Source organism: Melanotaenia boesemani, chromosome 6 (genome assembly GCF_017639745.1).
Source record: "Melanotaenia boesemani isolate fMelBoe1 chromosome 6, fMelBoe1.pri, whole genome shotgun sequence".
NCBI classification, from domain to species: domain Eukaryota; kingdom Metazoa; phylum Chordata; class Actinopteri; order Atheriniformes; family Melanotaeniidae; genus Melanotaenia; species Melanotaenia boesemani.
In genome coordinates, this window is record NC_055687.1 from 21,242,518 (window position 1) to 21,267,070 (window position 24,553).

At 38.4% G+C, this 24,553-nt stretch overlaps 1 protein-coding gene across 5 annotated transcripts in view; it reads left to right on the forward strand.

The window, feature by feature from the left end:
- Positions 1-24,553, forward strand: part of fhod3b (formin homology 2 domain containing 3b) — an 89,547-nt gene that overhangs the window by 46,591 nt on the left and 18,403 nt on the right. For all 5 annotated transcript variants that reach the window (XM_041987286.1, XM_041987288.1, XM_041987289.1 and 2 more), the window contains exons 4-7: positions 4,174-4,241; positions 6,175-6,280; positions 23,071-23,165; positions 24,059-24,170. In XM_041987286.1, the coding sequence (XP_041843220.1) occupies positions 4,174-4,241; positions 6,175-6,280; positions 23,071-23,165; positions 24,059-24,170 (381 nt within the window). The remainder of the gene's footprint in view (positions 1-4,173; positions 4,242-6,174; positions 6,281-23,070; positions 23,166-24,058; positions 24,171-24,553) is intronic.

Genomic DNA, 24,553 nt, shown 5'->3' on the forward strand with positions numbered 1-24,553 from the left:
AAGGTGTTGGAAGCAGCAGGGAGCAGATTTGCTTTTAAAAGTTGTCCTCTCAGCAGCAGCCTGACCATCCTTGCAGCGCTGACCTGTCTTGAGTGCATCAATTCACCACAGCATTTTTTTTTCTTCACTCTTTAGCTCTGAGTAGTTCCTGATGATTATGGAAAGTTCACTATTGTATTTAGGATTATTATAATTACAAAGCATTGCATCCCTGTAGCCATATTATAGTTTATGAGTAGAAAACAGCTGGTTCCTTGGGTACAATGATATGAGGCATCAAATAAAAACTTTTAGGATGTTGAGTCATTTCACGTAAAGGTGTGAACTTTCAGTAAAACTTAATGTGAAGCTGACAAGACTTATCGTTTGATATCACATGACCTTGTTTGATACTAACACAGGCATGTTCTGTGGTGTGTTAAAGAATGAGCAACATGATTGGACAGATCTGCAATGCAAACTCCAGCTGACGTCTAATTAATCTGAAGAGCCGCATGGCTGTTGGAGTTTGTGTGGTAATTGGAGTTGTAATATTACTGAAATGGCATTAAAATTGAAATCCGAACTTTGTGTGTCCAGAAGTTTACGTTGACCCAGTAAAAGAATACATGGCAAATGTAGTGAGCTATTGAGTTTGAAGTTTCTGGTCATTACAGGGTTTCATGTGAACATTGATTTGAGTCGGGGCTCACAAACATTTCCTGTGAATAAATAAGCTTTCAGGTTCTTGCCTAAATAGGGAAATGCAGAGGGCCCATACTTATGGGTGCATATCTGTGCCAAATGGTATGGAACTAATCTCCACTGAGTTATTTCTCATTAAAGATGGGCCTCTGGGAGGTACACTGGTGTGTGTGGACTGCGGACAGGGACAGGGAAGGAACTGTCTGTTCCAGCAGATGGGCTTCATTTAGTGTTGGGCAGGAATAACTTTCTGACAGTTTTATTGCAGTCCAAACTACATGGCTAAGTAGAGAAGCACGAGCCCTTTGTGCAAATGATAGTGGAGCCGTGCATGGAAGAATTTATTTGGATCACTGTTACCGATTGACACACACACACACACAAGCAATTGGAATTTAGCCAAACCCAATAGCAACCCAGGTGCTGGTTCATGTATCGGGTAGAACCATCATGGACTGTTCGGCAGTGCTGGCTGTAATTCATCTGCTGATTGATTAACGTTCAGTGTCCATGTGGAAGTACACTTACAACTTTCGGAAGAAAAAAAGCACTCTGATGCGAGACTCTGTGTTAAGGAGGACCACAAATCAAGTTTGCTATGTATAGTAAAGGTGTGATGAGTAACCCAGAGTTATTACCTCTTTCTTTCCACTCTAGTGATCAAAGAGTGTCTGTTTGGAGATCCCTCGTCCAAACTTTGAGTCACCTTTCTGAGGTTTCAGGGCAGTGGATCTGGGAATTCCTTGACCTGCCGGAGGGTGGAGTGCAACTTTTTAAAGCTGCATTACCTTTTTACATCATGTAGACTCAGGTTGAATCATAGTAGCAGACTTAAACTACATAAAATGAATTCTTAGATATTTTAAAGCCATGAAACTAAAAGTAATGTAAACAGATTCTGATATAACTTTAATCATTGGATTTAAAAACTTCTATACCACAGTGGTAATAGTGATGAAAACAAGTAAGTAAATGAAAAAAGAAAATGCTACTGCAAAAATGTGCCTGATTTTAGAAGAGATTTATAAATATGATGTAGCTCCCAATAGCATAGACGGGGCCAAAAACTGAAAAGGCCCAGTCAGACTTCCTTCCTGTTATTTATAAAGACATAAATCACCAACATCACACAGCTTCCCCTCATAATGCTTTTGGACTTGAGGAAATTTATTCCTTATGGATGCTGTTGCCAGTGACTTGCTTGGACTTTGCTGTAAAGTTTGCATACTTATCTACTCATTAGCTGTCTAAGCAGTAAACATTTAATACCATTTTATCACCAATCTATTAATTAGAAACAATACATCATTATAAGCTAAGAAACTCTGCTGGACGAGAATTCTTTAGGTTTCTGTTTTTTTCTGCTTAAAGAAATCAAATGGGAGTCTTGTTATCCCAAACGGCTGCACTGTCAGACTACCGTACAACTCTCTGCAGAACAGTGTATAACAACAGTTATGTGCAGTTGATAAGTTAATGCGAACATCCCATTTCTATAACATAATTTGTTAGATGGCTTAGTTAACATTGGCAGATCAGTGATACATCAAATTTACACCACCTCTATGTCCACTGCTCGTCTTTATTGGTTTGCCAAATAAAAGGTTTTTAATAGGCCGATGTCTTTGATTTAGAGTTTTGTGGTCATTGATGGACACTTCTTTTTGCAATGAAGTTTAAGTATAGAAAAGAAATTATTATGCCAACTGTTTAGGGCTGGGCAATATATCGAGATTTTCAAATATATCGAGATTTTCAAATATATCGAGATTTTCAAATATATCGAGACTTTATCAAATGCAATATAGAAGGAGGGAATATCGTTTATATTGAGATAGCTTGTTTTGATTTAAAAGCATCTTTTCTTTTGCATTTCGCACAGCTGTATTTTTTTTATGGTCATTGAAAAATATTTTTTGTTTATTTTTTTAGGAGCATTTAATTTAATATAAAGGTACTTTAATTTCAGTCAACTGTTTTAATGCACGTGCTGCTAATCCTTAATAAAAAAGTATATTTAGCAATGAAGGCTGTAAATTAGAATTGTCTACTTTCAAGATATATAGAGATATATATTATATATCGTGATTCAGGTAAAAAATATCGAGATCTAAGATTTGGTTCATATCGCCCAGCCCTACAACCATTATTGGTATACACTCATTCGTGTGTGTTTTGCACACCACACCTTTGGTTGAAGCATTTTTGTGACGTTGTTGGTATATTTTGGTTCTAAAGCAGAAATAATCAAATACAACTGCTTGTTTTGCTCCCAGATGTAAATATGTAAGATAGATATAAGGATGACAAATTTCAATATATTTGATGTTTTTTAATTCTTTGTTGAAAAGCTGTCTTTGGATGGCTACCTATGCTTGTTCTCCCTAAGTGGCGTTTTATTTGTCATGCAGTCTGTTGTTAATCCCTAAAAATGACACCCACAGACCTTGAGTCCTCGAGTTTGTGTTGTCCACCTGTCCCTGTCTCAGATTATCAGCTATAAGGATTTACTCCACCGCTGAGGAGGCAAACAACAATAATGAATCTGGGGCTATTTCTCTTTAATCCCAGTTGTATTCACTCATAGGTATGTGTTTTGCACCCAGCAGCTTTAGTTGCAGCTTTTTTAAAAAGTCCTCAGTGTGTGTAAAAGATGCATTTGAGGCAGCGAGGGCATGCTGCAAGTTATATGTGCTCATTTGTTTCTCCTAGCTTGGATATGCAATGCTGGTCCTTGAGTAAGGTGAAAGTATGAGAGAGAGAAATGGGGGTGAAAAAAGCCCCAAGCATAACTGTAGAGAGAGATCCATGAAATGAAAGTCCTGACCTGCACTGCTCTGCATCAAGCAGCCTGTACTCTATGCTGCTGTATCTGCAACAGTAACTGGCAGCTTTTGCTGAGTCAGAGAGAGTTCACAGCAGTGATGAGTGAGCGCCTTGGTTTTTGCTCAACACTGCCTCCCTCTGGCAGACAGAGATCACTGCACAGAGTGAAACGTTTGTCAGAGTAGCTGCAAGAAATGTCTACCATCATCATTTCTAATTGCTCTGTATAGTTTCCATAACTGATTAATGCGTGAATTATTTCTTAGTCATTGTGGTGGCTATTGTTTTAAGATTGTTCCGTGACTTTGTATTATGATAAACTGCAGATTGGTCTTTGTTAACAGGAAGCATTCTCTGTTCACTAACTTTCTACAGATGTTCTCTGAGTTGCTCCTACTGTTTTTCTGCTCTCTTTATTTCTCTTGTGGGAAAGTTTTCATATTTAGCTACTTACTTCCAATGATTTGCACCTGGTATAGACACAAGGAAGTGCTTATCAAGACATTCATAGTTCATAGTAACATTGTGGGTGTGCATGTAAAATGCTAATATACATATTTTGGTTGAGAGAGTTCAGAATCATCCTTAAATTGCAGTAATATCAGATACCACATGTATGGCTGTCAGCTGATTTTTCCACTCACCCGTTCCATCTCTTTTCAGAAAAACTTTACAATTCAACGGGACGGGAGCTACGGAGAGCCCTCTTTTCCCTGAAGCAGATTTTTCAGGTAATTATTCAGTTTCTATTGCTCTTGATGGATCACTCTGAAGCTGAGAAAATTCAGTCATCTCCATGATGCTCTGTGTTTGTTGTTCTGGTAGCACATCTCATAAAGTATCCCTCACCCTTTGTTTTGTGCTTTGACTGTTCACTGTTCATATTAAGATGCAAGAGATACATAGCTTGCTAACATTAATCAGTGCACACTCACACTTGGACACCACACTGTTTCCTGAGGCAGAGTTGTGCTGCTGAGTCTGCCTTCGTGGCAGCTGATGAGCGTTCGGGTCTGGTCATACTTCACATACAGGGCTGGGCTAAGCGGGCAGTTGGTCACAGAGGGGGAGGGTTAACTGACAGTTATATGGAAAAGAAAGCAACAGATATTGATGCAGGCCCAGGATTAATTAGAAAACCTATTATTTTTACAATACAAGCAGCTCTGTATGGGATCGGTCTTGGAGAAGAGAGATAATTCTTGTGCAGTCTTCTCTGCATTTCAGGTCTTTTTGCAGATGTGCAAGTTTGGAAACTGCTGCTCAATCTGTTTCTTCAGTGTGCTTCTGTATATTTAGACTCACTGCCAAATGACTGGAGTCTCCATCACAGATATATGGTAAAGATGTTCTGGAAGCACTTAGACTTCCTCCTGGGACACAAGAAGCCCTGACCACCCAACAGTGTTTATTACTCCCTTCCTCCCTATTCCATCCGAACAGTAGAGTGTATCAGAAAATGTTAAACCCTGCAGAAAACCTGGTGCTGGGCCTTAAATTACAGAATACAGACAGGTGTGAGAGATGCAGGTGGTTTTGTCATCAAGGAAAAAAATGCAAGATGAAGTTGAAAGGTCACAGCAGCACAGGTCCATCTGAGCCATCTGCATGCAGCTGCATGGTTTAATTTGCAGAGGTTGTGACTGAACTTGAAAAATAAACCACAGATTTAATTTCAGCTGATAACCAGAAGCTGAATATCAGTTCATTTTGTGGCCAGTTAGTTTTGACTCTATAATAACAGCTTAACATAACATAGTAAAACATGGTTGTCGTTGCTCCTTTGCTTTAAACATAATCAGACCTCGCATAATTAATTAATAACTTATTAATTTTTTTACTTTATTAATCTCAATTTGGGAAATTCAGTTCTCTAAACCTCTAGATTTTCCAAATAGCAGCGGGCTGGTATGTTTTGGTACATGGGGTGCAGTTGTGGGGGCCTTGCTCAAGAGCCCCAACACAATCCTCTGACATGATCATTGTGCATAATTATTAAGCTAGTTTCCACTTACCTGTAAAACAAAAAACATCTGAATGAAACCGACACAAATGTCCCATTTCCATCACTACGTTGTCACCTCCCTTTTTACTGCCATATTTCAAACTGCCAGCAACTGTATGAGAAGCTGAATTCCTGTAAATAACTGACAGTTACATTACAGGATTGCTGTGTTTTTGTGCTAAATCACAAGAGAATCCAGTTTGTCAGATTTGCAGTGGTCGAAATACTTGTAATCTTAAACTAAATGCAGCATGAAAATTAACATAAAGGCCATAAAACAATAATGGTAATTATTTTAATTACATGTCTTCCACTTATATATCATGCTTTTATTGTTATAAGCAGTTTCATTCATTATATAAAGGATCTTATCACTTTATTATTATTAATATTATTATTGCTGTTTTTTTTGTTGTTGTTGTTTTAGTTTTTTTCATGATTAAAAAATGTCTAAGTAGTGGAAAGAAGTTATTTAACAGTGTTAGATTGCACTTAAAAATAACTTAACCTCCCAGTCTATAAATAATATTTATGTAATTCTGGGGACATTACAACTTCATTAGCAAAGATCAGCTGTCACAGAATAGATGTGTTATAGACTGTCAAGCATTGTTCTTGACTTACAAATACATGTTCTCTTTTCTGTGGTTTGTTTTCAGGATGACAAAGATTTGGTGCACGAGTTTGTGGTTGCTGAAGGACTGACATGTTTAATAAAAGTGGGTGCTGAAGCCGACCAGAACTACCAGAATTACATCCTCAGGGGTACGTACACAGCAGAGCAACCCAGTTTTGCAACACTAAACTAACAACGTTCTCTTCCCATACCTCACCACGAGGATGTTACCAATCAGTCCTCTAAAAACCTTTCTTTCCATAAACCTCTCTACGGCCATATGTGTTTATATAAACTATGTAAATTGATGATTCTGCTTGATGACCCTCATGCTCACACACTTAAAATGTATAAACAAACTCAAGTGTGTGCTGGAAATAATGTGGAAGTAAGGCCAAATGTAGCAGCTGCTTAATCTATGTGTTCCATGTCAGAAAGGTGAAAGATCATTGGTGTTAAAGTTGAAAAGGGCCAAATGTACCGTGTCTGTGGATACTAAAGTGCTGTGACACCGAGATCACTACCATTTATCAGCCAGCTGCGAAAAGTCAGGTCACACCTGCTTAAGAGTCTAATAAAAGTTCAGACAGGATCTTACAGATCATAAAACTAATTTTATTTCCTTTTTCTTTTTTGTCTTTTTTTGTTTTCTCTCCTCTGTTCACTAGCTGTGTGTGCTCCTTGTCATCCACAGAGTGCCATACAAGAAGATTTACACTAGCTGAAACAAGTAAAACGTGAGATGTTTCATAGGTTATGAAGTTTATTCAGGTTTTTTGTATTATTAAAAATGAACATAATACTTTATTTTTATAAGTCAGACCTTTCCACAATGCTTTAAAAAAATCCTGAACTAGCAAAAAAAAATGTGTTTTCAAATTAGTCAATTCTCTTATTATATCTTTTGTGTCAAAACAAAGCTGACGGTGGTGTGCTAGATTTCAGCTTTGATGCAAACAGGTGGAATATGCATCTAAGGAAGCATTTTCCTTATATAGAAATGATTTTGATGAATCACCGTTGTGACACGGATCTAAGGCAACATGCTATAGTAAAATCACTTATCTGTGCTTGAAGGGTGTTTGAAGTCACTAACAACTCAAAAGTTTAAAGGAAAAAATGCCCACAACCATGGCATGGCTTCGTAGATCATTCAGTGATAAGTTCAGAATAACAGAGTAAATGCGTATCACTTGACAAACTTATTTAGCCGTGTTTAAACTATCTCTGCCTAGCATCAACATCAGAGAATACTGCATTACTCAACCTCAAACTTGAAATGAATACTTGTTTAATCATCCTTTTTGGCTTTACTATTAATGTTAAAATCTCATCTGGAGTTACTTTATGTCATTAACCTAACTGAAGAAATAAATGAGCTAGAAACACTCAACCAGTACTTTAATGTTTCATATCCTGACAAGGAAGTCTGACTTCTAAATTATGTATGCTCCTTCTTATGCTAATTAATGTATATTCTCTTATACCCTAAAGCGGCATTACTGAACTTACTCAGATTTGTGGACTTTGGTGCCCCCTTATGAAGACTAAAGGTCTATCTATGCTGCATTTGTGTGTAAACAGGTACGTTAGTTTCAAATCTCACTGCTCTTATACAGTACTTCCATGCATACTTTACATTGGCATGGTTGATAGGCACTACATCTACCAGAGGGCAGGTCAGAATTCAAAGCTCACCGCCGAGTTTCAACGTCAGTTTTAGTCAACAGTAACCATGGCCGCATTGAAGGGAGATTAGGATCACATACAATTTCAGAAAGAGACATAAAAAGAAGCAGTGCAGTGACTAGAGCCCGATCCGATATTTGGTAGAAAAAATGACAGATAACCAATTAACTGGCAGATTCATTTATTAAAATACGTATGAATAAAATAACTTCTTTTGATTTATTTTATTTTAAACTGGATTTTTTTTTTCTTTCTATGGAGCATGCATTTATATAGCTACCAGTTGTACTAATGAATGTTTCTTTAGATTTAGACCATAGGTGAGTGCTATAAATATAATGTGAGCAGTTACTGGCAAAACATTTTTCATGCAGCCCTCTGACGCCCTTTAACGTTAATTCACGTTTTCTCCACTCTATTATTTTCTTGGTCGTGAAGTCATGACTCATATGAACCAAAATAAAAAACCAGAGATGCTTTTCTCAGATGTCAAAACATGTCAGAGCTGCATTTTAAACATTTAATGGTCACAAAAGTCCGGCACTTATGTTATTCCAGTACAACACACAGTACATTGCTGTTACAGCCTGAGTCACGTTTTCTGACAAAGTCTAACTAAAAGTGACAGGACATCATGACAGTTGCTGAAGACCGCCAGTAATATTCATCATTTTAACTTTTCCCGTCCTCTCTGCGTTCACATCGCCCATCCTTAAATGCATCTCAGCATGCAGCTGATGCAGTGCTCGTTCTATACTCTCAAATATTTTGTACTCTTATGTTTTTTCTGCAGTTACTTGCTGGCTTTTAAGCTGTCAGCAAACATTATGCTATTGGCATAACCACAGCAATGTTATTGCTGACACGAACAGACAGGGAGTAACTTAAGCTAGGTTAGCTCAACTTTAACAATGCTACGTAAATGTAAAGCATGACCGACGCTGCGAAGCACAGGTTGCTATCATGATACATGGCAAATAGTTAAACTGAAACTGGAGACATGTTGAGTCATTCTTAATTTCCCAACGTCGGTATAAACTTACATGCCATCAGGCCCCGCAACTACATTTACTCTTTTAGGAGAAATTAAGAATATATCAGTGTTTAATCAACAAAAAAAATTAGGATTCATTTGAAAAGGGCTGTAATCGGCTGATATTAGGGCTGCAACTAATGACTATTCTGATGGTTGATTAGTCACCGACTATTAAAACGACTAGTCGACCAATCGGATTATTTATGTCATGATTATTATAAATGGATATTATTTAACTTTCAGCTTTGAAATTTTGCATACGGTTGTTAAGTAAGTCCGACGTGCCTCCTCTTTAAGTATTCAAGCATTGCAGACGTACTTCCGTGGTACGCAAGGTCCGCTTTACAAATCTCACATGTATTTAATTTATTTTATAAGTTTTATGTGAAGTTATCCCAGACTTTTGGCGTTTTCTGCCGCCTTTTGCTCCCTAGTCCGCTACCATATTTTTCCCCTGGTGGCCTTTATTGCACACGTGCAACTCTCAGCAGAGATAATAAAAGAAGACGATGTCTCACTCTGTAGTTTTTTTCTTTTTTGTGTGTGTGTTTTTTGTTGGTTTTTTGTTGGTTTTTTGTTTGTTTATTTGTTTGTTTTTTTGCCGACAAAAGTCGATGGCTAAATTTGTTGTCGACCATTTTTATTGTTGACTATTGTCAACAGCATGGACTAATCGTTGCAGCCCTAGCTGATATTATCGGCAAGCTGATGAATCAGTCAGGCTCCAGGAGTGATGGAGGCAGTATAAGCAGTCATTAAATACATTGCGACTTCTGCTTTTTTTCCATTTTGTGGGTCACACATGAGCGATACTGCTCGGTTACTACTCTGTTTGCCTCAGGAGGTACAGATCCACAAGAGCTCTGAAAATGGACCAAATTACACAAGTAAATGACACAAAAGATGGACAAAATGCTCCATTTCCATCTTTTGCATAGAGCATAGTTGTGTCTCTTCTCTGAGCTCTGTCCAGCCAGTAAAAGTCAGTCCAATGCTGACGCTTGTCCTATCTCATACTTTGTCTCTTTATCTTGTTCTTTTCCTTGCTGTCTCCTAACAAGTTCTCTTGGGTTTTTTTGCTGAATCAGCATGGTGTGTGTTTAGAACAACCAATGTATTGATATCCAGTTAGGGTGTGTGTTTAGGTTCTGTAAAGCTAAATGCCGCACTCATGTGATTCTCCAGACTGAAAAAAAACATTGTAAACTGCCGTTTCTCGGCTTTAAGAAGCTGCAGGGCAACAATGACTCCAGGAATGGAGATAATGAACTTCAGTGTGATATTAAAACAAGACAGAATCACAGAGTTTTAAAGGTTGAAAACTTGTGTAGTGTTGCTTTAATAACAGGCTCCAGGGGTTATCAAGCACCAGCAACCACAAAAAGGCAGGAAGAGAAGGAAAGATCTGAGTCAAATGTTCACCACATTTGAACAGAGTATTTCTCTGTGTTATTTTGACCAAAGTTTGTCAGACATTTCACAAACACCTCAGGAAATTATGTCAACTAGTGAAAAAGGTTATAATACATCCGCCTTGTTGGTTTTATATATATGATACAAACTAGGAATGTAGACAAAAACTCAAACTTGAATACAACTTGTATGGGTAAAGACTACAATGAAGTAGGTCAGAAATCCTTTTTTTAAGCCTTTAAAAAACAGAAAATCATAGTACGTTATTGTACGTTTACTGATATACGCTGTCCATTTTAAATAAACTATTATATTAAAATAGCTTAGTTGAAAATAGATGTTTATTCAGTAAGATTAGTTTTTCAGCCTCTTTATTGTTGACCTTTCCTGTAATTGAAAAAAATCAAAGAGCAAAGGCTGTACTGATGATGCCCCCTGGGCAGGTTAGAAACACGAACATGACATGACCTTTGCCTGTACTAACTCTGCAGTCTTGGATCTCAAATATTTGAGGCTTCATCTCAACTTGGTCTGGACTCCGACTCAGACAGATAAATCACAGAGGTTAAATGGCCAAAACAGGACAGAGGAGGCTGGCTTTTGGAAACCAGAGTTGACCACATGTAAGAGTTGTTAGTGTCATTCTGCAGTGAATGATGAGACCACCTCTCATATCTCTTCACTCTTCCTAAATGCACCATTTCTTTTCATTTTACATCTCTGAGAAATATGATCTGTGTCAGTTCTGTTGGATTCTTGTTTTCTTTCATATGCATGTTTATCACTTCATCTCATCGCTGTGGACTAGTTTCCCCCTTTGTATCGCTACATCACCATGAGAAACCAAATTACATCTCTCCCAAAAGCACTTTTAACCTGTTTCAACTCCTGACCTCATTTCTCCTGACAAGCTGAGGAAATGTGGAGTGTAGTAGATCACCCTCCCTCGTGAGGCATGTGTTGAAGAACACAAGCCGAGCATGTGCTGGAACCCATATGCACAGGTCAGTAATGTATATAGATCTGGCAGCTTTGCTGCTGATGACTTCCAAGAGGAGCAAAGCCATAAGGATTCCCAAGAGGGGAGTAAATTAGTTGTCTGAAATTTTCACACGTGCACACAGAAAAAAGGACGGGAGAGAGAACCAACTGTAATAGCTTTGGTATCAAACACTGATCACCTCTAATGTGGGTTTTGTTCTAATGTCTTTCAAGTTGAGCCCAGTTTTAAAAAGAGAGAAGCAGGAGGAATGTGGCCTTGAACCCATCTGTCTGGTGTGCATTAAAACTTCCTGACAAAACAATCATGCTCTCTTTCATGAACAACAGTTTGTCATATGGGTTTTGCTACAGTTGAAAACGGCACAGTCACATTTGCACACCAGTCTGCTTGCGTCAGATGATGACAGGTTCCCAGCCTTGGCTCTGTAGAACTTTGTTCTCAGCAATCTACACCATCTAACTTTTCTTTTTCCCTCTCTCTCTCACTTTTTTTATTCATTTCACTCTTTAAAGCCCTGTAGGTGTCTGTGGCCAGTTAGTGCTCGTGCAGCCCTGTTAATGGCCCCTCACACCTGGCTCGGAGGGCTTCCAGACCTGGGCCTGGGTCCTTAGAGACCTTTGTTGTGCTTTGTTGGCCCAGGGGAAAGCTTGTATGCCTTTATCACCCCATCAGAAGGAAGAGTGTGAGGTCACTGTTTCAGAGGTGCCAGTGCCGTCTGATTCCCTTGTAAACTTTACAGCTAGCTGTAAACACACAGAAGCCAAAAGGGTTCGTTATGGTTCAGTCTTCATTCACAATAGAACATCTATGCTTACCTTTGTAAAATAGATCTTAATATTGTCAATTTTTGGGTATAGGTATCATAATCTGGTATGGGTATCAATAATTCAGAGCCATTAATACCTATATCAGCTGAGGAGTAGGGTCGCAGCCAACTTGCTGTATACTTACTCCTCATGATGCATCCTTCAGTCTTCAGGCCAGAGCCTCCTGAGGTCCCAAAAATCTGTTTTAAAACCCGGGGAGGCCTGGCTTTTTAGGCTGTAGCCCCCAGACTCTGGAATGACTTGCCCCTGTCCCTCCGTGTGGTCGACTCTGTGGACTTTTTTAAAGAGCATTTCAAAACTATTTTACTCAGGAAAGCTTTGTTGATGGTTATTATTTATTTTATAAAATTATGTTGGTTTATTGCACCCATTTTATGTACAGCACTTTGTGAGTTTTATCTGTGAAAAGTGCTTTATAAATAAACTTTACTTACTTACTATTCTATGTTTTGTGGTTCAGAAACTTTCTTAAACACTAGCAAAGTTTAAATGTGTTCGTAAAATACTACGTAATTGTCACCACTTAAATTTGAAAGTATTCTCTGTCTCTAAACCTTCAGCATGAAAAAATCCCTTACCTCCAAGTGCAGGGGAACCTTTTATATTATTTAAAGATTTTCTGCGTAACTTTAAGCAAACACATTCTAAAAGGCACTTGAACATTAAGTGACCTGCTAAAAACCTGTTTGTCCTGCCTGTGTGCTATCACTCTATTAGGCAAGAGCAGCCAGAACATGATATTTATCTGCAACTGGGGGGAATGAATAAGGCTAAAGATGTGAAACTATAGTGAGACAAGTTGTATGTTTCTATGTAAATTAAATGGATGGTATCTGTGTCACATGGGCAAGATTGTGTACCCAAAGAGCAGACAGGGATCTAAAGCTGAGAAACAAAAAGGTTTTATTGAAGGAATAAAACGATCTTGTGAACTGGTAGAAACCGCGAGTGAGCAGACAGACGATCACACAAGTTTCTAATAGGAAACCAACCAAACAAACCAACAGGAAGCTTCCTTACTCATCATCCACTTCCATACAGAGTGGTATGGAAGTGGAGCTGGTGATTTGTATTGATGGGATATCTGTGACATGCTTTGGTCCAAATGCTGTAAAATACTTACAACAATTTCCTTTAAACTGAATTTACAGCTCTTTTTTATGTTATTGTAAATTGTTTTCAGGTGTCTTTATTGAGATCCTCTGTAGAACTTCAGGCTACAATGTAAACTTAAATTTGGAAACAGGTTGTACTCAGTAACTTTTGAAGCATGTTATAGCTGCATTGGGGAAAGCGTGATGGCTCACACTAGGCTACAAAGTTAATTTACTACGCCACTCCAAATAGATAAACATGTTTGATTGGAAATCTTGATTCTCAAACACATATTTTACCTTCATCAGCAGTTTGGCCATGGACAGAAGCACTTCTCTCACTTTCAGGCATAATCCCATGCCAAGACATGTGTTGAACAGGATTGAGTTTTTAAAACATGGCACCACAGGCAGGAAACTAAAGACAAGTAATATGCTGGCCAACAGTCAAAAACTGTCCTTTTCCCCAAACCGTGTCTATGTGGCAGGTATTCATATAGGCAGATATGGATTTCAGTGAATATGCAACCACACCTACTTCCACCTTCTGGGGACTTTTTCCCTAATTAATCAATAGGCTTAATAATGACATATGTTCTGATGCAGAAACACTTGTGTGAGACATGCAGTACTTTACATAAAGACGTTGAGTCCTATGGAGGGGAATGAACTAACATCTAAGACGACTGTTTCAGTTTGAGGACTTGTGGCAAATATCAATAACTTATCAGTTTCAGATAGTCTGGTCTTCACTGTCAGTCTGTTTCTTTGCGTTTTATGTTTTTAGTGAATAATGTTAAAACTACTGATTCATTATTGCAAAGTATGTGTTTCTGTTATTGTGTCTGCTCTTAATAATGCCTTTGTGCCACTCTGTCTATTCCATTTATGTAAGAAATATCAAATACACTGGGCTGGCAGAGTAACACATCACTGTTGACAGCACAGTAAGTGCTTCCACTGCCTTAAAATAAAAGCAGCTTGTGCAAAGGGTCAACAAGGTTTAAGCTCAAGGTTTTTCACTGTGGTAAGAGAAGGATCCTTATGGTACTAATTATCGTGGGCAAAACAAGGAGATGGGCTGAAAGAGCAAATCACAAGGTTTTCCTGAATCTTTGTTCCATTTGTAGAATTTAAAATAAGAACACTAACAAAAGTAACAACCGTGTTTAATTGGTGACCGTAAAAACGGGAGCGTTCAACAGAAAGGGCAGATTAAAGACACACCAGTTACAGTCAACTTGAAGCAATTATTCTCTCCTTTGAAATGCTTACTGTTGACATTCCTCACCATAAGCTGTGTTTTTAGCTACACTTTCTCTGTGTTCACTTCCCAAAGACCATGCCATTTCTGTCTGCACTCAGTTGTTGACACAACACTCGCTATCTCTAAGCTGCAATGGAAATAAATTTGAAGTGAAGCTTTGCTACTTAATCTGCAGAGATTTAAAGGAATTGTATTTGTTTTAACTTTTCACAGCAACCTTAGAAATGTTTTTGGAATACATGTAACATAAATGATCTCTACCCACAAGGCCATATCTCATCTCAGTCTGCATTATGCTGCATGCACATAGGCTTACATGCCATTACTTAGAAGCTTTGGAAATTTATAGCTTCTACAGATTGGACTTGTGTCGTGAACAATCCAAAAGTATTACTGTGTGAAACAAGTTATGGCCATGTTTTATTTTACCATTTTTATCCCATCCTGTCTCCCTCTCTTCAGCTACTGTGTTAAGATCTCCTGTTTCTGATGACATGGGTGTTATAACACTATAAGTTGAAGCACCTTGACGTCCTGGTTTCCAGAGGGAAGTTCTCAGTGGGAAAAGGAGATGTGTTCAAGTCAAGTGTTTCATTGCCTCTTAAACGGTCTGGGACCTGGAACACTGCTCCCAATGCAGCGCTCAGTCCAGCTTTTAGTGTCACGCAGCAGTAACTTTAGTGGCCAACAGTGTTCACAAAGTTTCAAGTGCACCTGAAACACAAGATGCTTTTTGTAGTTGCTGGTAGTCCCCAAAGTCTTTGTCAGTGCAAGGGCTTTAAATTGTTTAAATTGAGGCCGAGAAATGACACCATCTGTGCATTGCGTTTCATCTCCACGCCAAGATTCTGCGCTATCCAAAAGTTTACCGTAAACAAACACACTAGCAGCCATTTCCACTCATTTCCCTCTCCTTTGTAGTTAAACCAGCTGCTGCAACCCCCCCACCCCCACCAACACGCGCTGAGATGAAAAGAACCACAACTGTAATAATTAGAGTTTAAATATTTCTATTATTTCATAGCCGTGTGAACTATTGCATGATAATAATTGAGGAACATTTATATCATGGCCTGCTGTTTCAAGTACTCAGACAGATGTGATCATGTGTTACTAATAAAACAGTACATTTTTCCAGGATACCATTACATACTAGAGGGGCTTTTTAGTTCTCTTAATTTAGAATCTGGATCATTGTTTTGACTACTGAGCTTTGAGTGAAAACCCAGGCATAGTTGAGTTAACAGCAGCGTTGGAAGCTCCTCTTGGAAACAGTGTGTATTGCGTTGTCTGGCTGTGTTATAGGTCGTCTGTTCTAGAAGGAAAACCTTTACGATGTCCCATCGTCTGGATAAACAATTCCATTCTGTCTGGGCCGGGCACTGTGGCTTTGTGTAAATGTATCAATATATAAATGCATGATTTATAGCAGTAATCATTTCCTTTTTTTTGTTGTTGTTGTTTTTTTGTTTTTGTTTTTTTGTGACACTGATGCTTAGGGAAGGTAAGGCAGTGCTTTGTCTGTTATCCTGATGCATCTACATGGACAGGGTCTCCAGCAGGGCTCTTGTCATACCAACAGAAACCTGAACTCCTGGGTTGTAACGAGATCCCATGGGAAAACCTGCATGTTTTCCACCCAATCCCCAGCTTTTAAGAGTTATCCACAGCTCCTGCTGTGTAATTCTGTAAAAACTCTGTATGAAAACCTATGATATGCTCTGTGGAGTTAAGAATGTTCACTGTAAGCTGTGGGTTATGAAAAAGTAGAAAAACTGACATTGCTAAAGCTCATTATCAAAAATGTGAGCTTATTTGTGTGCTGTACATGCCTATTGAAGAAGTATTTATTTTAAACTGTAAATTAAAGTGTTGAATTTTATGTATGAGCCTGAAACTGTAAGATTCTAATTTCACAACTAAAGACTTGATGTTTTTTGCATGTACAGTAAGTGGAAAAAAAATGCATTCTTGTGTCTATTTCAACATATTTGCCATATCAGTTTTTGCCTTGTTTATTTAATTTGATTTATTTTTGGTTTGTTTGCTTGTTTGTTTCCTAATTAATAAGGTGTAAGAAGACTATTAAACTAGATGGTGACACCCCATAAAATAGTTATTTTAGTTGTTTACAAGGATTATATTTTCATTTATAACATGACCTGTCTGAAATACTTTCCTCTTTCAGGGTGACAGGAATGACTTCATTTTGTCAAAGGAAATTTAGGAAATGAGTGTAACGCATGATTTCAGCCCCCAGCTCTGTGCTACACTGGTTACATTTTGTTTTTGCTTCCAGCGTTTTAGTCTCTAGAGATTAAATCATCTAATTTCAAACTAATTGACAAGCTTAGCTCTATGTTAAAACACACAAATGCTCCACATACTGATCTATGCTGTTGTGGAAAAAAATAACAGTATCTGTCATTTTGGCACGAACATGATCCGTTGCAATGTTATTGGTAAAACAGAGAGCCTTGTTCCTGCAGAAATGTCCCACTCCCTCTGTATGAGACCCCTCTGGTCTTCACATGAGCAGATAGCTTGCAACTGGACCGATTTCAACCCCACCTGCCTGACCTATATTCTGCCTTCCCTTGTTCTTCTCCCTACATCTGTAGATGTTTTCAACCTCAGCAAACCCATTGGCTGGGGAATAACAACCCCATCGCTGGGACTGTTTTACTGTTACAGAATTCAGTATGCACGCCAGTTGTATTATAAGAGTGTTTGATTTCATTCATTTGTCAAGCACTCACTTTATCAACCCTGAACTTGTCCTTTCAAACACATAAACTAGAATTAGGAAGAAAAATAAATCTTTTGCTGTAACGAAACATGCCAGGAGATATAATGGAATCCTTAATATGTGAGTGGGTTTTATGTTGATTTCTTGTGAGTGTACTGTTTTTTGTCACTGAATCATGCAAGTGGTAAGAACCGCAACAAATCACATCACTCTCTTAAGAGTTGTAAGAATTTACCACAGCTCATCTTTCAACTCACTTTACAAGTGGGTGGATGTCATGCTGTTGCTTTTTGCCAAAGTTTTTCCCATTTGGATGGGATGCAGAAAGCTCATCTGCTTGGCTAAAAGCCCACCTGCTTATTGTCCTTTGTATATATTTTTTTTAAATCCTTTTTCATTTCTTTAGTCCAGAAGCTTTTCTACTCTATCATCCATTAAGTATACAGAGGGACAAAGACATGGAAAATGGAGCATGGCTACTTTAGAAACTGTTGTAGTCCTCTCAAGTCTTCCCTCCTCAGCACTGCAGTTCATCAGGCCAGCAGTGCCTGTAGAGCTCACTCAGCCAAATACTGGAGAGTCATTCTTGTCTTACTTCATGCTATTGTTCCACTAGGTCTGTTAGTTCGTCTCTGGAGTGGGGGTATTTGTTTGGGATTAGGCCCACACCAAATTGTGTTAAATGCTGGCAATGTATCCATGTCTGAAAATGGAAGTATCCCCCAGTTGTTTTACTTTATGAGGCTCAAGGCAAATCTGGCAGTCAGCACGGTGACTGGAATTGCTCTGGCAGAGGCAGATTGTCTGGGTCTAATGGGCTGGGTGATTAGCAGACTAACAAATAGAATGCAACCCATGAGCATGTTTTAATCCAGTTCATATATGGTAAGAGCTGAGTTGTAAACTTGCCTTATTATGGCACTCAGACTCTAAATCAGGCCCTTGCCAGAGGCATGGATGTAGTAAGGAGAAAAGTCAGTAAAAAAAGGAAATTGCTCAGCTTTTAACAAAATCAGGAAATAAATTTTCATGCTTTCATGACACTAAATTCTGAGGCTGCACTCTCAGCCTCACTACTTTAATTTATTTACACTTGTGCACATTTACAGTAGCTGCTTACTGCTGTATTAAGCTTTAAGATACTGCTCACTTAATCTTTAAAGGTGCACTTTATAAAATATCTGTCTGTAGAAAGGATTGATGCTGTTTTCCAATAGTAGTGATAAAAGAGCTGTGACTCTTCAGCTGTTTATTTAACTATGCACTTTGAGGCTAACCTTTAGCATCCTCAAATTAACATGTTTCCACACATAGATATATTTTCCTTAATAAACACAAGTAGTTGGATGTTTTTAAATCTCTGCAACTCTTCAATACCAGTGTCCAAGTGACCCACACCAGTCCAAGACCTGTATGTTACACAGGAATCAGTCACCAATGAAGCTCACAAACCACATAATAGCTAAATGACGGAGCGCAGGTGTTGTCATCTCTGTAACGAGACGTTTGTGGCTAATGTGTTATGAACTAATGTGGTTCCTCGTATTGTAAAAGTAAGATTTTACTTTTTACAAACAGCTAGTCATGTTTTCTCCTGTAATATTTATAATTATTCAATAAGCTAAACTGAGACTATAGCTTTAATATTTTCTACTGTGATGTAGCATATACAGTAGATAATGTAAGTTCAGAGTAGAAGTTTTTCAAAAAATGTTCCCTAGTTTTCTAATGACTACCATAAATGAGGATTAATTTTTATGTCAGTATTTGGTACCAGTCAGTGTCATTGCCTGTACTCAGTGCCCCACCCAACCACCCCAAAATAAGGAAAGGAAAAGTGTGAACACTGACATCTATTACTTCTCAGTCTTCTGATTCCAGTCATAAATACACTGGCATAATGCAACTAAATTCATGTAAAGCACAAATACCTCGTGTAGGTTTGGGACATAATTTAAAAATGCAAGTGCAGCCCCAAGCTAATGCACACCCTACGAGATAAGAGACTACGTTGCACTTTATGGGAAGGAGATTTGGCCCCTAACCCAAAGTTCTGGTAAAATAAATGTTTCTCACTGACAGGCAGTTTGGCTGACCCAGTTAAGATAAATTCCAAAATGTAAATGAAACCAAAAGGGCAAAGTGGTAAGTTCAAGCAGAGTTGAAAGGTTTTCAGACATCAAACTGTTTAGTTGATTTCTAACATCTTTATAGATAAGAGGTTGTTTTGGATTTTCTTTCTTTTTTTTTTTTTTTTTAAAGATCTGCATTTGAGTCAGTTGGGTTGTGTTGGTGCTGCCTCCCAGACCTCAGAGCGCTTCTCACCTCAGCAGTGGTCACGGAGCAGCCCTTCCTGCACATTCCTGGGGCTGTGGAAGATAATTGCTGTGGTTTATGAGAGGGAAAGGCCCTGAAGAAACACTTCCACCGGGCCTTGGTTGTTTAAGTCTGTAGTTCTCTCAGAATTCTGTTTCAGACATGGGGTCTGTGTCTGTCTCCTCCAGTCTGTGGGTCTGTGGTTCCCTTCTGCAGTTTCACATCAATCAAATGTTCTATTTACTCTTAAGGAAAATGAATGTTACCTATTGAAAGATACTGAGTGTGAGAGTGCTTTACAGATGTCAGGTTGCTCATTGAACATTTCCAAGTTTCTTTTAGGAATAATTTATCCTGTTTCATAAAAAGATTTAGATCTATTTTTTGACCACTCTGCTTTGAAGGCAACTAATTGTATGCCAGCTTACTACCTGCCATACTGTACATAGGAAGGACTTAGCAATGCTCCTGTTACTATGTGTGAGGTATTGTAAAGCTGCTCATGATTATTTGAACTGAGGCCCACATTTCTGGCTCCAGATCAGTGCTTGAAGTAGAGAGAGTCCCATTCAGACTCACATTCTCCTCTTATTAACCCAGAGTTACTGATTACTCAGTATCTCAATTACTGTTGAGATACGATACTGGGAAAGTTTCACTTGTCCAATGATTGCCTGTCTGCAATGCACAGGTCATTTAACCAAACTTTTTTTTCTTTTTATATGTATATATTTTAGTCAAAGTGTATCAGCTCCAACTGCAGTAAAATTGTTTTAAGAGTAATGAGATTATCGTTTTTACTCTGTGTTTCGGTTTCCCCATAATTAAGGACAATTAATTTTTTTTAACCATTACTGTATCATTTTACACTAACTGTTCAGTCCATCTGGTTTCTGGTCCTTTACATTGAATTGTACATAAGCAACAAATGGCATTGAGTAATCTCATAAAGCAGCAGCTTTCATAAAATTGAGAACAGAAAAGTAATGATTGTGTGGTTACTGGTGTGGTTTATAACAGTTTTAATGTCCAGTATTTCTGTAACTTAAGTGCTCACTAAATGAAATCCACGTATAACATAGATGTTCATTTACAAACCGCTCATTTCCTGTCTGTAGGAGTTTTGAATGGTGTCTTACAATAAGAGTGATCAGAAAGTCATTTCATTGATAACGTCTCTTCTGTCAGCAGCTGAACATTCATGTTGTGCTGTGGCACTTTTAGAAGCTTTGTTAAGGCCACCTATGTTTTTTCACCCCCATTCCTTAAAACCACACAGCATTTCTGCAGACACCCTACACAGGTGCACATAAGATATATGTGCCTGTGAAGCGGTGATTTTGCAAGTCAGCAATATGAATTCGAGAAGAAGCATGCAGCTATTTACTCGTTTAGCAAAGGCTGCGGCTGTTTGTGTATTTGTATGTAAAGAATCAGCTCATTCGGTAAACCAGCGCTAAATCCTGACATTACTGCAGTCACTCTGCAGCTGTTCAGCACCAGCGGGGTAGTTACAGAGATGTGACGTTCCTTCCTCTGCAACCTGAAGGAATTAGTAATGTTTTCATAAACTTGTTCTTTTGTGGTTTGCGTTGATTGTTTATGTTGTCCCTGCTGCTGACCACTGACACATGGCTCAGAGGTTGCAGCAGGGAAAGACTGTAAGGAATGCTTTGGCCTGACATGATATAAGTAATTAACCCTGATTGATAAAAGATGAACTGTCGCTGCTGCGGCGGCAGTGGGCCGTCAGCATGCACACACACACACACACACATACACACACAGACATCTGTCCACCCACACACTATCGCGCATCATATACACACAGCAGCTGCACCTGGGAATTTTGGCTTATCTACAGCATATTTACAAATTCAAGCCCTCCTGGAGAAGTGGAGACAAATGTATGACAGAAACTGCAAGCTTTCATCATACCATGTCATAAGAACTGGTTTTAAACACAGCAAGAGAAGATTAGATGGTGCTCACAGCGAGGAGCGTTCAGTAAGTTGAAATAAAACTCTACAACTCTGCTTCTTTTTCATATACTTCTACAGTCTGAAGGCACCTGGTGTGTCATCTTTTGGAGCGTAGTCGCTGATATATCTCTGAACTTGATCATGTTTGATAAAACAAGAATGCAGTGATTTATGTAGGAAATTCCCTCACGTGTTAACCCCTGAAAACCATTACTCCTTGCAAGCAGCAGTCCTTCCAAAAATGTGCCACTGTAAATGTGTTCATGTGCTCTGACTCTTTAGCAGTACCTCAACTTTTTACTTTGTGTCAGCAAATGTATCATCCACAGTTTCTGTGAGTTCACACTGAGCTCGTCCTGCTGTGGAATCCTGTGTGTGGAGACTCAAATACTGAAATGGTGCTTCTGGTGTCAATCCATCCATTCGGTGGTGTTTGTTGCCCTTCCCCCATCTTCTTTTTTAACAGAAGCCCTTCACTTTTGCTGCTGCCCCCCCTTGAGATCCCTTGGCTCTTATTAGGTTCTTATTTATGTATCCTGTTACAGATGGAAGTCATGTCAGCATCCAGTTTGGCTGAGTGCCCAGATATTTCCCCAACTTTATTCCACTTAGTTGAGGGATTAGTAAGGATGTGTTCTTTTTTTTCAATATATATAAAAACATAATGCCATGTAAAATCTATATACAATTTTTAAAACAAAACAAAGATAAGGCAAGATGATAATTGAGATGATTTTGATGAGGACAGGATTTTAAAAATGTGCCAAAGTATAAAGGACTTGAAAAAAAACACTCAATTTTTAATGGGAAATAACATTTCAACACTATGTAAGGTCAAAAATATACTTTAAATTTTGCGTTTGTGTGTTTATGATACCTGCCCTACATACTGCATTTGTTTGGCGCATCAGTCGCACACATCCTTAGAAATGTATACAATGTGCATACAAGATAAAATATGTATTTGGCCTTTGCATGCAGTAAAGGGGCAATTGTAGCTGATAAAACAGCCTTCAGATGTCTTCACGTACATCTGTAATTCCACAGCTGTAGCTTTTTTGTCCTGATCCCAACATCAAATAAACACTAACATCATTTATTCTCTCTATGTTCACTGTTTGCACCCTGAAAATTCTTCAAGTTCTGAATAGTTTCCTCCTAGTGTGCCTCCTAGTGGAATCCTTCAGTAACAGGTGTAGTGCACAAAAAATCTGAACAATTACACAGATATTGGAAAAGCTTTTGTACTGGTGCAGAATGTTAAAAAGTAAGTATTATCTTATTTAATGAGTCGAAAGTTCAAGAACAGCATTTCTTGAAATCAAAGCAAATCCCAGATGCTGCATCCTCTGTGCTAAAACGGTGAGAGACCATCAGGCTTATAGCTCTTTGATTAGTTGTTATTATTTGGAATCAGCACTCCAGTCTTCATGTTATATCTGATTTAATCTATATGGACAGAGTAAGGTTGAAGAGAAGTGGAATAGCAGAAACATTAACTAAATTCCATCTGTTTCACCCAATCTCTTCCATTTATCTCCCTCGTTTACTTTCTCTCTGCAGCTCTTGGTCAGATAATGCTGTATGTGGACGGGATGAATGGCCTCATATCTCACAATGAAACAGTGCAGTGGCTTTACACCTTGGTTGGATCAAAGGTAAAGAACATCCATATTAATTTTCACACAGGAGAAAGACTGTAAAATAAATGCAGCAATCTCATCAGGGCTCAGGCAAAACAGATCAAATCATTTACTACTTTATCAACGTCTAAGGACTCTCCTGCCTGAGTGGTCATTTCAGCCCTCTAGTGGTCAGATTAAACATTTTTCCAGCAGATGAGGGGGTTTCATTTGGCTTTTTTTTTCCTTTTCCTGCCATTCTATGTTCTTACAAATGACTTTACCGTCTTTCTGTGTAAATACTGACGAAACATTTGGCTTCTGCTTTTGTTGCTTTTAGTGAGAATTCCATCATCTCAGTCATCCAGTATGGCGAATGTCCATTTCTAGTGATCACTCAGATCATGATCAGAGGGAGTGAGGCTTGTCCAGTTATAGGGATCATGGGCCAGATATTTGCAAGTGATAAATGCATTTTGATGGTTTCATCATCCCTAATATTGAGCTGATTCTCACCCTCAGCTGTGCTGTGTATCATTAGCATTCCACCCCGTCTAAATGTTTTTCTCTCCCCTTTCCACATTTTATAGTGGTGTAAACTGTTCTAAACCTTTGGAAGCCTTTGATACTTCACCATATTTAGACATATCTCTGTTTCAGCACTTAACTGTTATTTTATTCAGATTTTAAACAGTTTTTTACACTTGTGGTATCTGTATGCTGCATGACTTGTACTGTGTGTTCCTTGGGCTGTCAGTAGCATAAAACACTCTTATCAAACCTCACAAGACTCTTCAGACAGGAAACAGCTTTTATGTTACAGTGACTTGAAGCATTTGGAATTACAAGCTCTTGCAGATCCATTGTTTTTAACAATATATAACGTTTACTATGGAACTTGTGTGTTTTGTGCCCTTTTCATGTCAAAGTTTCGTTTGGTGGTGAAGACGTCTCTGAAGTTGCTATTGGTGTTTGTTGAGTACACCGAGAGTAATGCTTCCCTGCTTATAAAGGCTGTGAACACTGTGGACACCAAAAGAGGTAAGAACTCTAACATGTTAGAAGAACCATGTTGCTAGAATGACTTAAATAGATTTATATAGGGACACAAAAAATAAGTTGTGAGACAGAAACGGTCTATGTTGAATAAGTAATATGTGCAGTAAATCAACCATAGCAGCCTGATGCTTGATATCTATATATTTACGTAGGAGGTTTTTTTATTCAATTAATTGTTATGTGTATGTAAACGTTCAATGGCTAATTGTCCTTATATCCCTGCAAAATCAAGTGTTTGGTCATGGAATTATACATGTCACACACTATGACTGCAGACCCTCCAGGATTTGTCATATCAGTTTTAATTATCTACTGTTCAGTACAACCCAAGCAGTGAAATAGAGAGAGTGATTGGATCATTTATT